General features: G+C 33.4%; 1 protein-coding gene across 5 annotated transcripts in view; it reads right to left on the minus strand.

Annotated features, from left to right (window-relative positions):
* Positions 1-264: 264 nt before the first annotated feature.
* Positions 265-17375, minus strand: part of NOVA1 (NOVA alternative splicing regulator 1) — a 149271-nt gene continuing 132160 nt past the window's right edge. For all 5 annotated transcript variants that reach the window (XM_036092882.2, XM_036092881.2, XM_036092884.2 and 2 more), the window contains one exon: positions 265-3339. In XM_036092882.2, the coding sequence (XP_035948775.1) occupies positions 2335-3339 (1005 nt within the window). In that variant the 3' untranslated portion in view covers positions 265-2334. The remainder of the gene's footprint in view (positions 3340-17375) is intronic.

Below are 17375 nucleotides of genomic sequence, written 5' to 3' on the forward strand. Positions count from 1 at the left end.
ATTTTGAAATAAAAGGTTGAAGATTTGCTAAGACTGAACAAAACATTTTAAAGACCCAACATTTGAAATGCTTCTAATACACATCCTAGATTACTTCCTTTCTCTTTTTCAACTAAGTGGGGCCCCAATCTTTGCCTTTGTTCACTGCTGACTCTGAGACAGCATGGTGAAAGAAATTTACATAGATATTATTTACTGTTAATGTATTATAAATGATCTGAGACTTGTGACATGCAAGGAAAAAATGAGACGGGAGACAAGTGATGCTACATGATGAACTAAGCACATTTATAATGATAAAATGAGTAAATATAATAGCGGCAATGCTAACCACTGATTCCACGAGATACACTATTTGTCAAAACTTACACAGCTACAGAGTATCGACGATAAATAGTCATTACCAATTAACACAGTTTACTACAGCTTTTCTCTTTCATTTAAACAAGCATATCATTCCCTTTTAAAATCATTCTCTAAATAAATATTTAGAGATAGAGAACTCTAAATGAAATAACAGTCCAATGTTAAAAACTAAAAAAAAAATGAATCTACTCTTACAGTTTGACAGAAATGAATTATTAATAGTGGAAGGGGAAGGGATCAGGAAATAATTTCAAGTTCTCAATGTCCAAAAGTAAATTGCACAGTAAATCAATATGAAATGAAGAGTCCATATAGTTCAATGAACAAAAGGGAAAGTTCATGAGGACAAAGATCACAGTTCAGAGAGAGGCTGGACGAAATTCAGACATGGAGCATCACACTCATTGTTCTTTAATTGGTTGCACAGAAAGGAGCAGCTGGGATGCCATTTAGCTTGCTAGGATGGACGTAATCAATGGGTTGAAGTTGAGATGGAAGTAATTCTCTTTTGTAATTCAGTTGCTCAGCCAGATGATCCAGAGGTAGCCAGCATTTTATTTTTGTCCATTGAATTTAAGACTGCATGCACAGCATGAGGAGGTGCTTGGGGATGGATGCCCCTATGAGTGGCCTTGAGTGGGCAAACTCAGAGGTTAACAGATGGTGTGTCAAATGGCCTGGACAGTTGGCACTCAGGAGAGGTACAGAAGAGGGTGACAGTTGTTGGGTCTTGGGAACAAAGGCTTACTTTGAAATGACCTGTCAAAAAGCCTGACAAAGGTAGATCACACTACCTCTCAAGATAAACTGCCTCTTCTAAATAAGCATGCAGGAAATACTGTCTGGTTGGTGACATAAAAATGCTCCACAAAACATGCAAATTACCGAGTATTAGAAACTGCATTGGCTGCTAGCGCCATGCTGCAAAGACTCCATCATGGGAGCAAACAGCTAAATCACAGATAGCTTCACAGTAAAATCTACATTCACAATACTAATAGGTTTCTAGTGTTAACAAATTATACACAATTATAAGCTCTTAAAATGCAACATACTTATCAAGCAGTTGCAGATAATGAAACATTATCAGCTATCAATAATTTGTTGGCACTTTCACTTTTGTTTATAAAATTTCCAATACACTGTACCACAGTTATGTGTCTAAACAGTGAGGATGTTAATGGAGTAATGACTGTTCTACTGGCCAGGCGATGGGATCAGTAGTGAATTCAGTGCTTAAAAACAAATGTACAAACCTCTGAAGAGGTGGGACTCCATGTGAGAACTTTTGTTGAACTTACAAATGATGAAGAATGGGCCATGGCCAGCATGCAGCATTATTTCCATTGTCTAGTTCAGATGGAGAACAGGTGCTTTTATTGATCTGTAAACTTACCAATATAATTTTCCACAGTTTTAACCTTTTAAATATTTTACAGTGCTTTTATGCAACTATATTGCTTTTTGATCATTTTAAATTTAAAACTTATTTTCAAAATATTGTCTCCTACTTCACTGTGCCCTAAGCAGGAAGTAAGACTTACATGACAGTGCTTTGGCCTCACTCCATTTTAGGTCACTGACCCCACCATACTCAACCTAACAGTAGTTAATTTAGTGTTATCTAGAACTAATACTGAAAACTATACGCATATCCCTGTCTACATTCAATCATTAAACTACAATAATGCTGGTAAAATGGCAGGCTTAAATCTTACACTAGAAACACCTCTGACAAATATACACAAGCAAAGTATAGAGAACAAAACAGATCAAGAAAAAATTCTTTCTATGAAACATCTGGTAAAACACATATTATTTACATATACACATTGTCAACATAGTCGCATTCATTTGCATAATTATATATTAATAACAGAAAAACTTCACTTCTGCAAAGTACAGTACATCCTTCTTGAAAATGGGGTAAAGGAGGGGTTAAAACAATCTGATGTATAATTGGGGCACTCAACCCACTTTCTGAGGATTGGCAGCCCGCACTCCTTGCTCATATGTGATCCTTTGTGTAATTAAATACTGAGCAGCCTGTGTTGCAGCTGGTGTTCCAGTAATGGTTACCTTCCGATTCCTTGTGCCAGGTACGAATTCTCCTTTTTTGGAGATCTGTATCCTTGCACCAGTCAACTCCTGGTATTCCACTAATGTTTTCCCTCCTTTGCCAAGTATTGCACCAACTAAGTTTTCTGGCACTGCTATTTCAACTACATCCTTTGATCCATCTGTGGATTTTTCTGTTCCTAGAATGGCACTGGCAGCTAGGGGAGAAGCAGCTCCAAAATATCCATTGGTTGCAGCAGTAGCAGCAGCCAGGCTACCTAATGCAAATGTCCCCGCCGTGCCACCAGCTGTGCTGCCACTGGCTGAGGCTTCACTGGCATAGGTGGCCAACAAATTGGCTGCTGCTGCTGCTGGGTTGGCACTGGCAGCTGCTGCAGCCAAGGCCCCTGTTGCTGCTGCTTGGCTGAGACCTAAACCTAATGTGTTGAGATTATATCCGTAGCTGGCTAAAGTATTAAGTGCAGAGGTGATGGCCACCAGGTCATTGCCTGTGAAGCCCGATAAAACTGCTGGAAAGGCTGCAACGCCAGCAAGGTTAGCGTGTCCTAATAGCCCTGCGGCGGCGGCAGCAGTTGGTAACACTTCAGCAGTGTTTGCATAAGGAGATCCGGTTGGATTGGAATTTGCCACTGGACCTGTAACATTGGCATAACTGATATTGAGACAGCTGCCACTCTGTGGATCCTCTTGTATCTTCTGGATGATAAGTTCAACAGCTTTTCGGTTTTGTTCAGGTTCTCCACTCACAGTGACAACCCTCTCTTGCAAGTTGATCCCATCAGGTTTCTGGGAAAGCTGCACCCAAGCCCCTGACTGCTCCATTATAGCCTTCACAGTAGCACCTCCCTTCCCTATTATCAGACCTGCTGTGCTGTTGGGAACTATAATCTTTACCTGTAATTAAAAAAAATACGTATAAATAATACTTCTGTTCTGCGCATACATATTATATTACTTTGCTATCCTAGAAAAAGTAAAATAATAAATTGAAAATTAGTTTAAACATAATTTATGGACGATAGAAATATCACAACTTCTAAAGCGACTTTTGCTGCATTTTAATACAATTATCTTGTAAAATCAGAATTTCCAAAAGAAAAAGCAATTTTCAGTTTAAAATCATTAAAAATTTTCCCAGAGTCTTTGTGCATTGCAGAAGTTATAAGAAATTAGTATGTTCTAAAAAATGGGTATCAATATACATCAATGGTAACATTTTTATATAGCGCCAAAATAAAAATAACTGTTGATATTCTTCACCTCTTGTAGCTTTAAGAATACCTTTGGTCTAAAACATACAAAAGCAAAGAGTGCAGGATTATGATGCAAAGTTAGTAAAGATAAAAGCAGTAAAGTTTTAGCTTGAGTCCCTTCGGAAAATTAATTTCATGTTCCTTATCACCTAGCAATTTTTGTGTTATTCAAACCTTACTTATTTCATGACTAATATTTTCAGAGGTCAACAAAATTATTACTAGTGGTATTTTGATTTTTCAACTAAACTGACACACAACATATAACTTTATCAAAATAACAGACATTTCTAAATAGTTAAGATAAAAAATTTCAATCACTTTAGGGAGGTGAGGAATGATATTTGAGTATATTACCCAGATGTTCTACTTAAATTTGTAAAATGACTATTTTAATTACATAGATAATTCTCTTTTTTGGCAGTCGTAGCTACATTTTAAAAAATAGGGCTTACAACCATATTATCAAAGGTTACTGAAAATTTACTGAAGTCACAGGAATAATTACAACAATACGATGTGACCATATGAATAGAGGCATTTTAGTTAATTTGTATAGAAACATCCATCCACAAAACCTAGCCTATTTGGATTTATTTAATTACAATCAAATACTATTATAAAAAGGATAAAATCAGGAAGGTATTTTTCCTACCCCCCGAAATTAAAATATAAATATTAAAAATTTTATTTTGGTAGCACAAAGATATGCGTGGCACTGTTTTGTGACTCACTGGGAAGATCAAAAACTGGGAGTGTTGTGTCACTGACAAAGCACTAAAGTAATTGCTTTCCTTGTTCTAGATATTAAAACAGGCAGGTTGAAGTGACTTGTTGAAATCTGAGCAGGAATTTAGTTGAGATATTCTATGAAATATTTCATTAGCTAGTTTTCAGCAAGTATTGCCATGCTATATTTAAAACACAGATTTGGGTAAAAATATTTTAAAGAAATACAGCCATGCATTTCTGGCAATTTTGCTCTTGAAGGAATCAAGCAGCAAAAGTATAAATTCGAATTCTAGTCTGGGTCACCTCATAAAATATGTTTACATGTATTAACACACATGTACACACACACACACCTTTTTTTTCCACACATATAATTTATAGGAATGGGATTTTGTTTCATTCCAATTTGTCTATAAAATAATTTCATTTTATTGAAAACAATCTAAATTTTCTAGAAACATTTCTTAGGAATGTCAAATATATCCTTCATATTCCTCCTGATTAAGTGCATTCAGTTTTAAGAAGTAGGCTGAGAAATAATTTTTTAAAACATGTTAATTTGTTAATTTTGTTCACAGACTTTTTTGTAGAAAATTATTTGTCTGAAATGCTGCAGTATGTTAAAGTATTATAATTAGGAAGTTAAACCATGATTACTTCTTACACTAATTATAAAGATGAATTAGAATCATCCTTACGTTTTATCCTGTGCACATGAAGTACTGAGAAAATTTACTTTTAAGGATTTAAATATCTGAATGTTAAATATGATTATATTTTATAAATAAGTACTTCTTTTTAAAATCAGAACATTTTTTATATAGTTGAAAACATTTATATACTGGCAAACTATAGTTTTTAACATAATTTTTATGTTTTAACATAATTTTTATGAAGAAAAATACATTAGTTAACCAAAACTGTCATAAGAACTGTTCTTAAATTATTTTAAATTTTAATATCACTATTGTTTTGCCCAATGTAATGATTACTTGCATGATTATAACCCAAGAAGAGAAGAGCACATGAAAGGTCAACTATGGGAACTGTCCTACTGACTGTCAGTAAAAAGCAATGAAATCTATAAATTTATAACATCCATTCTAAAATCACCTTAAGCTTCTATGAGATGTGTGAAGATGACATTAATTTATACTACACCGCACACCAGTCTCATACTATATTTACTGCATCCACAGCTTTTTTGGTAAAAACTCTTGTACTAGTTCTATTCTTCCAAAAGAACTTGCTGATGTGTGCACAACACTGCCATTATTGCACATCAGTTTGTCCTTTCTTTTCTTGTTTTCTCCTTTCCTCATTTTTCTTTCTTTTCAATATTCAAAAAAAAATTCTGAAACAATGTATAGTTCAGAAATGGTGAACTTCTCATAACCATAAACATCTTCTAAAAAATCTGTCTCTTTGGAAATGGAAAACGAGACCATGCCATCTATCTTTATATTAAAGATGTCCTTATAATTTGAATTACTGTCAGACCACACACAAAAAAGAACAGAAAACAAACTTCATGTAATAAGTACTATTCCCTGGATTTTAGTTTTAACTATTTGAAATAATCTTATATAAATTACTGTCAGCCATAATTGCTATTTTATCAAATACTGATGTGGTTCCCAATTTTTGTTTGTAGAATTTACATTTGTCCATATATAACTACATAAAGGTGGGTTATGATTTAAGAGAAAACATTAATGATTGCACATTAATATTTATAGTAGCACTATTTAACTTTAGATAGCAATAATTCTGCATAAGGTTACTGATCTCAGATATTAAGTTAAAAATTAAAGAAAATATAAGTATAAAAAGTTATTAAATTACAAATTTTTTAAAATGTAAATACTTAATAGCCTAGCCAAGGGAACATGTCACCTAACTTTTATTTTTGACCCAAAGAAATGAAAAACCTCTCAGATTTATACTTTTTTCCTTGAAGACTTAAAAAAAATATGTTATCTATTTGCACACTTAATCTAATATGGACACAAAGAGGAAACAAACTCTGAAAAAAAAAAGCTGAGGCAAAAAGAGAAATTGATCCGTGTGCATAATATCTTAGAAAAAGTAGTATTCTATTTCCATCTTATGGGTCAGAGCCAAGAAGTGAGGCACCAGTGTGGAAGCTTGGAGATAGTGGGCTACTGAATACTGGGTGGGGTAGGGGAGAGAAAGGGAGGGTGGAAAATTATGTAAGATGGCTACTTGTTTACTTCTTAGACATAGGAATACAGCATTTACCGAAGAAAAAGTCTGTGCACTGATAGTGTTTGCTTCCCCAATGAGATGATAAATAGCAAATTTTAATTATATATATGGCTTCATTTTCATTGGTGAAGTCTGTCCACATACTGACTCACATAAGTATATATGTACTTATTCTAAAGAATTGAGAAGAATTAAAAAAAAACAAAAACAAAAAACTGGATCCTAAACAGCATATAAATTATTTGGTGTAACATACACTAACTAAATCAGATAAGTTGTTGACAGCTACAAATCAGTTTTCAGAACTATTCTATAGTTGCTATCATCAATTCAATCATTAATGGAATGCTTACTGAGTGGTCCAGGCCATGTGTTGGGAGTTAGAGATAAAGGATATATATGACACTGCTCCTGCCTTTAAGGAACTTTTAGATTAGTTGTGGAAAAAGATGTATAAATGTAACAGTGCAGTCAAGTCTTAAAAGTGCTGGTATATAAATACATGAAGAGTACAAAGTAGACACAAAGCCTAACTGGAAGGAGAAGGGGTAAGAAAATCTTTGAGAGACAATGATTATTATGTATCTAAATGTCTTTCACATTTTGTGTTCTAGAAGTATCCTGTTCTTTATCAGACATTCCTGTAAGGTTGACCAGTTAGTTATCTCTATGTTGGAGAGGTTCCATTCACACCTAAACCCCTTTTAATAGTGATCATGTGCTTAAGTATTGTTTTTAAAGAAAAAAATACTTAAATTTTCCCTGTTCCTAGATTTATAATTATATATTATCAAATAATTATAAGATTAACAATATAATTATGCTAATTTTACTAGTATCAACTGCTTTTCAGAAAAAATAAAATGACTATTTCTCTATTAGCAGCCAAAGAAGAACCTCTATGGGAATCCTATAAAAAGTATTAAAAATACCAAATAGGTAGGTTTTAATGTTGATATGTTTCAATTAAAAATAAATATTAAGCAAAACAAATTTACTCCTTTGCCAAATAAGAACTAAAACTCATTATGGTCTTATAAAACAATGAAAGTGTCTGTAATCATAATTCTTCATCATCATGGCAGGAAAATTAATTATTTTCATATAAATTCAAAACAAGCCATATTTTCATATAAATTCAAAACAAGCTCCATTATAATTTAAGATACCTCAATTAATAGTATGGACTACTTAAGGGCTGCCATATTATATACCATATATGCATGGACTTATATCTATAAAGCAATGCCTATCAATAGTGGATACCTTTCTTTTATTCTTTCATTCAGCCATGCTGATCTTCCTTTTTCTGGCAACAGGCCCTAATCTTCCTTTGGGAAATACCCTCTCTCACTCTTAGTGCATGTGCTTCAGGTAAGGCTGACAACCTTCCAATGCTCTAGGAGTGGAAACATAACAGAGCCTGACACATCACAATTTCCATACCCCTGGCAGTTACTGATTTGGGATTGAGCATGTGGCCCAGGATGGTCCAATGACTTAACCTGAGAATTTGGTAAAACCACTGAGACAGAGATACCTGTGTTTCTAATCTGGTAGAGCACAAGCCTGACATTACTAGTGACTATCTTGCCACCATATGGAAAAAGGAAGAACCTGACTGAAAATAAAGTTAACCTGGATAAAAGGAGTCTACAGAAATGGAGAGAGAAAAATTTCTGACAGCATTTTTGGCATCTCAATCTAATCATGTCTAAAGCTAGCACAGATCAATATAACTCCCTTTTTAAGTCACTTTGCGTTGGATTTCTATAATTTATAACCAGGCAAGTAGAATATTAGAAAACGTTTTTACATTCTTATTATATCATATATTATTTGCCTATCCAAAAGAAATACTGACATTTTGTTGTATCTCTTGATGCTCTAAAAGTCAAAACATTATAGCTCTGGTGAAGAAACACAAGTGGATTACTTAATTTACCTTTTACCAAGATATACCCTACATGATCTAACAGAATAAATCTCTAATATTTCCCCAATGTATTACACCTCAGGCTACTGAGGCACCATTTTGTAGTGTCCAATGAAGATGCATGTGTCATTTTGGGGATCTATATTGAATTGCAGACCAAAGTAAATTGAAGACCTCATATCTTTTCTTTTGATTATAGATTTTATACACATAAATAACTGCCATCCTGAAAAGTACTGATTTGACAAAATATGTACAGGATGGCTACATGAATACAAGTATCCAAATAGAACAAAAAAGCCGCTCTTCTAACTCTCTACTAGTCTGTTTAATCTACTCCACTTTTGATAATCAAATCAAAGGCAACACAGTTGTCATAAGCATGCATAATATTATTGTAAAATACCATGCTGTCTTTTCTTATATATCTTCACCAGTCCTTCCCCCACCACTGCCAACACCAGGTTTCAAACCTGGGAGCCATCTGTGCCTTTTCTTGCTCCATAGATCTCTACATCCTGTTATGTACAGTTTTATTTTTTTCTCCCTAAAATGCTTCTTGCCCAGACCTACTGCTTTATCCTATCTAAAGAAATGTGTGGTATTATAAAGATAATCTAGAGTAGGCAGTTTGAAGGCACAGGCTCTCACCCTGGCTCTGCTGTGTGACCTTTGTCAAATCACTTCAGTTTCATCATCTATAAAATCAGAAAACTTGGTAAGATTATGGATGAAGAGTTTTTATTTTAGCATTATAAAAAACGCTACTCAACAGCTGTCAGTGACGACTCCCCCATTCAGTTACCTACTGAATTATCTAGAATCCTTATGTAGACGTTCCAAATTCTCTGTATCCTGTCCCTGACTTGTCTTCCCAGCTTCATCTTTTAAGACTGGTATACCGTGCTGAATCCAAACTTTACCTTCTAGTTCTTGGATATACTCTATATTAGTCATTTTTTCCATGTCTTTGCTTATTATTTACTCATTTGGTCCAACTGACTCAAATGTTATCCACCTATATTCCCACACTGTTCTTTCCCTGGAAATGTATACATTTTTGCCTCCTGAAATCTTGTATGTCCTGCAAGAACAGTTCAAATGCAATATAGTTTGTAAACTCAATCCTGGTTCCCTAAAACCAAAGTGTCAAAATATTTTTCTGTATTTCTTATTATGTTACTTATCCAATGCTGGCTTATATTAGCATACAACAGATATTTACTTCTCTTACAGAATTTTATCTTCCTGAAGGCCATTATCTTATTTAATTTTGTCTTTATTATTTGCACTTAGTTGATGTTATCAATTGGATAACTGTTTAAAAAAAAAACCAAAAATATAGATTAATAAGAACTAAATAATAAACTATTTAAAAGATTCCATCATGGCTATACAGTCATGTATATGTGCATGTGTGTAAAAAATATGACATTGGGTTCTTAAAACAAGAATAGCTTAAAACAAGAATAACGTTATCATCTCTAAAATCTAAATTCAAAGACTATCCTTTTGGCCGGAGCCACCATCTTCCAGTAATTTGCCAAAATGACCAACACAAAGGGAAGGAGGAGAGGTACCCGCTATATGTTCTCTGGTCCTTTTAGAAAACAAGGAGTTGATCCTTTGGCCTCATAACATGTGAATCTACAAGAAAGGTGATATTGTGGACATCAAGGGAATGGGCGTTGTTCAAAAAGGAATGCCCTACAAATGTTACCATGGCAAAACTGGAAGAGTCTACAGTGTTACTCAGCCTGCTGTGGGCATTGTCGTAAACAAACAAGCGCAAGACTCTTGCCAAGAGAATTAATGTAAGTATTAAGCATATTAAGCACTCAAAGGGCCGAAATAGCTTCTTGAAGCATGTGAAGGAAAATGATCAGAAAAAGAGGGAAGCCAAAGAGAAAGGTACTTGGGTTCAAGTGAAGTGCCAGCCTGCCTCATCCAGAGAAGCACATTTCGTGAGAACCAGATGAAAGGAGCCTGAGCTGCTGGATCCCATTCCCTGTGAATTCATGGCATGATAAATGTAAAAAAAATAGAAGACCTCAAGACTGTAAAAAAATAACTCAAAGATTATATTGCAACCATGTTGAAATACACAAAAGATAAATGTATAGATATTTTAATCTTATCATAAAATTACTGAAACTAGTAACACTCACAGATTTATGGTCATTTAAAAAACCACTAACATTAAGAATGGATGTTGTCCTTTTTAAAATGTTTTTTCTGCATCTATTGAAAATGATATGGTTCTTATCCTTTCTTTTATTAATGTGGTGTATCACGTTTATTGATTTGTGAATATTGAACCACCCTTGCAACCCAGAAATAAATTCCACTTGATCATGGTGAATGTTTTTTTTTTAATGTATTGTTGGATTTGGTTTCTAGTATTTTGGTGAGGATTTTTGCATCTATGTTCATCAGAGATATTGGCCTTTAGTTCTCTTTTTTAGTGGAGTCGTTATCTGGTTTTGGTATAAGGGTGATACTGGCCTCATAGAATGAATTTGGAAGTTTTCCTTCCTTTTCTATTTTTTTGAATAGTTTGAGAAGAACAGGTACTAACTCTTCTTTAAATGCTTGGTAGAATTCACCTGTGAAGCCATCTGGCCCTAGACTTTTGTTTGTTGGGAGTTTTTTGACTACTGATTAAATTTCTTTGCTGGTTATTGATCTGTTCAAGTTTTCTATTTCTTCCTGTTTCAGTTTTGGTAGTTTATACAAATGGTGTTGGGAAAACTGGACAGCAACATGAAAAGAATGAAACTAAACCACTTTCTTAAATCATACACAAAAATAAATTAAAAATGGATTAAAGACCTAAACGTGAGACATGAAACCATAAAAATCCTAAAGGAGAACACAGGCAGTAACCTCTTTGACATCGGCCACAGCAACTTCTTTCTAGATATATCTCTTGAGGCAAGGGGAACAAAAGCAAAAATAAACTACAAAATAAAAAGCTTCTGCACAGCAAAGGAAACGACAAAACTAAAAGACAACCTACAGAATGGGAGAAGATATTTGCAAATGAAATATCTGATAAAGGGCTAGTACCCAAAAATCTATAAAGAACTTATCAAACTCAAAACCTAAAAAACAAATAATCCAATTATAAAATGGGTAGAAGACATGAACAGACAATTTTCCAAAGAAAACACACAGATGAACAGACACATGAAAAGATGCTCAACATCACTGATCATCAGGGAAATACAAATCAAAACTACAATGAGATACCACCTCACACCTGTCAGAATGGCTAAAATTAACAACAGAAGAAAAAAACAGGTGCTGGAAAGGATGTGGAGAAGGGGGAACTCTCTTGTACTGTTGGTGGGAATGCAAACTGGGGCAGCCACTGTGGAAAACAGTATGAAGGTTTCTCAAAAGGTTAAAAATAGAACAGCACTATGATCCAGCAACTGCACTAGTAGATATTTACCCGAAGAATACAAAAATACGAATTCAAAAGGATTCATGCACCTTGATGTTTATAGAAGCATTATCTACAATGGCCAAATTATGGAACCAGCCCATGTGTCCATCAACTGATGAACGGATAAAGAAGAAGTGGTATAGATATACAATGGAATATTATTCAGCCATAAAAAAGGAAATTTTGTCATTTGCAATGACGTGGATGGAGCCAGAGTGAAGCAAAATAAAACTAGTTAGAGAAAGACAAATCTGATCTCACTCATATGTGGAATTTAAGAAACAAAACAAACAAGCAAAGGGGGAAAAAAAGAGAGAGGCAGGCAAACCAAGAAACAGACTCTTAACTATAGAGAATAAACTGATGGTTACCAGAGGGGAAGTGGCTAGGTGCAGGGGGGATGAGTAAAATAGGCAATGGGGATTAAGGAGTGCACTTGCTGTGATAAGAAAGTTGTATGGGTATGTTGATCACTATATTGCACATCTGAAACTAATATTACACTGTATGTTAACTAACTGGAATTTAAATAAATTGTGAAACATTAAAAAAAATACAAGAAAAAAGATATACTTTGAAAGTAGTAAAAAAACGAGAAAAAATCACTAACATTATAATAGTTAAATATTAAATATGCACTATATCCTTTTTCTTAAATTTTCACTGATGTATTGCTTTTCCTATGATATTTTTTAGTTTCTTACTAAGGCTTTATGACTACTCTTAGCCATAAAAAATGTAGCCAAGTTGGTTGTAAAAGTCCAGAATACAAATATATCAGTGTTTACTTGATTAAGTGATGAACTGAATCCATAACATGACTCAAATGATAGTTTCTTACTGAGTCATAATCACAATTTATAAGTGGTGCAATTACCTCCTATCCCTTGCCTTGCTTCAAGCAATTGCATTTTTACCTCAGAATAATTAACTCTAAAAGTTTTGTGGAGATTGTACTTCATTTTATGTCTTTTTTCAAAGGACCTTACTTTACTTGCCCCTCTGGCTGCTAGATATGAGAGAGAATGACAGAGAGTACACCTCTTTTTGTGTGTCTCTTTGGAAGAAGACAGAAAATGAATGATAATCCCCATGAAGTTTCTAAAGGCAAGTAAAGTTCAACTTAACTATTTTTTACTTAATACATTATTTCATGTTGCCCCTTGAAGTATTATAAAAAGTTTTTTTTTCTTTTGATGACTGCTGCATATTTTAAAGGTATATCACATCACATTCCAGAGAGGGATACACTTAGGTATCAGAAAAATAGGAAAAATCAATTTTTTATAGGTAAGAACAAGGAAAAGAAAAGCACTTTAAACTACTTCTGTTATGTTGAGATGCTAGGCACTCTAGACATAATTATGTCAAAAAAAGAAAAAATACTAGAAATCAAATAATTATAAAGAAAACACAAGGGTTGTAAATGATAAAACATTTTAGGGCAGCTTATTATTTACAAATGAAAATAATTTCGAGCACTGTCATCTTAATGCTTACTAAACTATATTTTACTAAAATGAGGTTAAATTTCTGGAAGTCCTATTTGTCATCATTGTCCATGTATCAAATTATCAAAAGTCTCTTAGAAATCATTATTATTATTGCTGTTATTATTTTAAAGCATCTCTTCTTTGACCAGCTCTTTCAGAGTATATATAATAAGATAAATGTTTAGTGCTCTTAATTCTGATTAGTGAAAAAATGTATTTGAAATATTTGGGGTTTTAATATGAAAACTAATGCTTTTAATTTAATATCTTAAAGGCTATAATGTCAATTTAAAAAGTGAAAAATGTAGGGGCTGTGTTCATGGAAGCGGATGATGAACAGTGATGAGAGATAAGGATAGAGGGAATCAAGAATTCTATTTTGGATATTTTAAGTTTGAAATCCCCATCAGACATCTAAGTGTTGATACCGAGCAGGTGATCGGCTATGGGTCTGGAGATCAGAGGAAATTTGAAAGTTAACATAGAGATAGTTATTTTATTTTATTTATTTATTTAATTTTTTTAAAGATTTTATTTATTTATTTAATTGACACAGAGAGAGAGAGAGAGAGAGACAGCATGAGGGGGAACACAAGTAGGGGGAGTGGGAGAGGGAGAAGCAGGCTTCCGGCTGAGCAGGGAGCCCGATGCGGGGCTCGATCCCAGGACCCCAGGATCATGACCTGAGCCGAAGGCAGTCGCTTAACCAACTGAACCACCCAGGCGCCCCGAGATAGTTATTTTAAAGAAACAGGAATGGATAAGGTAGTCTAGGGGACCATAAAAGTGAATAAACAATTCATTAAATAGTGAACAGTAAAGAACTGTGTTTGACAAGAAAATATTAAACTGCTAAAATCAATCAAAGATATTCAAGGTAATCAGCAAAATTAATCACTAAAAAGAAGTGAACCAGGAATGGTCTATTAATCTCTTTCTTTTAAAAAATGTGTGCCAGTATGCACTGCTTTTGGAAATCACACTGTAGTATACATTAAGTTATAAAATGAGCATAATCTTTACCTTAGTTTCTCTCCTTTTGTGATCCTTCTGGGAAATAACCCAAAACACAGAAAATAGATACACAGAACAGTGCATAGGCACTACATGCAATTATAAAAGAGTGTATAAAATAGAGGCGCCTGGGTGGCTCAGTCATTAAGTGCCTGCCTTCGGCTTGGGTCATGACCCCGGGGTCCTGGGATCGAGCCCCGCATCAGGCTCTTTGCTCGGCAGGAGCCTGCTTCTCCCTCTCCCTCTGCCTGCCACTCCCCCGCTTGTGCTCGCTCTCTCTTTGTCAAATACATAAATAAAATCTTAAAAAATAACTGTGTGGAAAATAACACAAAATTCGAAAATATATATAAATACGTATGTAGATTTTGGATTAAGTAGTGTAAAATTATATGCAGGTGAAACTGAAATGAAGGGAATAATAGAGATCGAATTTCAGGTGAGCTTTTTTTCCCTTACCATATAAACTTTGTCTTATTTTAATATTTTAAAAGCAGTGTAACAAAAGGAAATAAAAAAATTACTCCCAAATTAGGCGCTGAATAAATAAATCGTGCAAAAGCAGGATAATTTGTTTAAAATAGTTTTAGTACATTTCCGGTAATTACTACATAATTATTTATTTAGTGCCTGTTGTGTGCCAAACACTGTTCCAGATGTTGGGAATTTTATAGAAGTAAATAAAACGGATAAGATCTCACTTTATGAAGCTTACAGTCAGGTGGTATCATAAAGACTACTAATTATTTAAATTTATATTATAAAATTAGTTGAGAAATGACATGAGATTTAAAATATACTTTTAAATTTTAAAATAAGGAAATTTAAAATTATAGTTTTAAATAAGAATCATGTAATTAAAATAAATGCCTGTTTATGAAAACTACAAAGGTAATTTTGGAATTTAAAGCATTTTAAAATCTGAGTTTATTCATAGATTGACTTGATACTCTACAATGTAACCAAACTAATTAGATATTTTTAGAAGTAAATGTCTCAACTATGTTTGAAAATCAATCTCTACTTAAACTTACGTAACTAGATAATTAACTATAAAGAAACCTTTCACAATTTGGGTTTTAAATTTTGTTTTTACAAATTTTTGATTAAGCCATTTTTACCCTTAAAATTAAATACTGTTACTTAATTGAAAAGATTGATGTGCCATATTTTTACATGACTTAAGATATTATTGAAGCAAATATAGGTGCTTGTAGGCATTTTAGATTTACTAATCAAGCTCATACAACATTTCTTATATTTAATTTTACCAACAATTTTTCTGAAGCCAATACTTTTTTTTTAAATAATACATGTTTGCATTTCAGTATCTTACTAGTAAAGTTTGATAATTTACTATCACAAATGACCATTGTTAAGAAAATGAAAATTTCATAAGTTATTCGTATTTAATTAACACGGGATAAACAAACAAATATTAACTAAATAAAAGGCTACAGAAGAATGTCTGTAATTTAACAAACTGTATTATTAGTCACAAAGCTAAGCTTTTTCCCTATATATGGATTGAAGTAGTTCACTTCTAATATTTAATGAACCATAAATAAAAATACATTAATTTTATAATTTCTATTATTTTGCTAGAAACAATTTGCAGTTAATGAAATAGAACATTTCCTTTTCCAAAAATATTTTTAAAGAGTAACTTAAAAAACTGTATCATCTAATTGAAGAAAAAAACCCAGCTAAACAAACGCTTAAAAAATGAATTATAAAGGTATTAGGTTTAGAAGAAAAGATGTAAAAGATCAACTTATTATCTCCTAGAATGTTCCCTAATCAAAGACAAAAAAAAATTAGAAAAGTCAACAATGAGAAACAATTTTTTATTCTATAGTGAGCAGGAGTCAAATTCTCTCATCCGGTAAAACTACTCTTATCTGAAAGAAAATGCAAAGACATTCATTACTACTTCTAAGCATTTTAAAAAGAAAATTAAAAGGTTGAAAATAAACTTGATAATTACCCCTTTTATTTGAAAGATTAGAAAAAATTCTATTGAACTGTACACCCCCCTCCCCCACATACACACACACACACACAGAGCAAGAAGACTAATACATGTCTGGAGCAAAGAGCATTCAGGGTTTTGGTTATATAAACACATGTATAATGTTCTGTCTTGAGAACATACTGTGGTATAAGAACTACTACTGCCACTGCAAGGAAAACGCTGATGAAATACACAAACCACCTTTACCTAGTAGATAGTCCGGAAAGACCAGAGTATTGCAAGTCTGCCTATTTAGGAGCCAATGCCTGATTTATTTATGGTATGTGAAATAAGCAACGTTACAGAGTGACTATTTCATTCTTTTTCCCTGAAGATTACCACTTTCTTCAATCAAAATAACTGAAAAGCCCTAGACTTTCCATAAACATTAATATATCTTCATATGAAATCATACCTTCAAAGGGGACTTTAAGGTCATATAATCTGGTATTTACCATATGGTGCGTTATGAAAATATAAATTATGTCCTTTCAGCAGCAATTTTTGTCCTCAGGCAGATCCTCTGATTCCCATCACTGGGTAAGAACACACCATCTACGGCATAGCAAACTAAAAAACTTAGAAGTTGGCAATGGAATGAATATGGTCAGGAAGCACTCATTTAACCCTTTTCCATAATTTTGGGCATGAATATTATTGCTAAACAATCTTAAAAAATACTACTGTAATCTGTATATAAAAATCTCCAAGGTAAGAGAACTCCCGACCATACCTGGGAATCGTCAAAGACTACTAATGCTATCTGAAAAGATAATCATCCTTTGTAATAATAACCTTTCACAGATTT

The sequence above is a fragment of the Halichoerus grypus genome, chromosome 8 (assembly GCF_964656455.1).
Source record: "Halichoerus grypus chromosome 8, mHalGry1.hap1.1, whole genome shotgun sequence".
In the NCBI taxonomy this organism is placed as follows: domain Eukaryota; kingdom Metazoa; phylum Chordata; class Mammalia; order Carnivora; family Phocidae; genus Halichoerus; species Halichoerus grypus.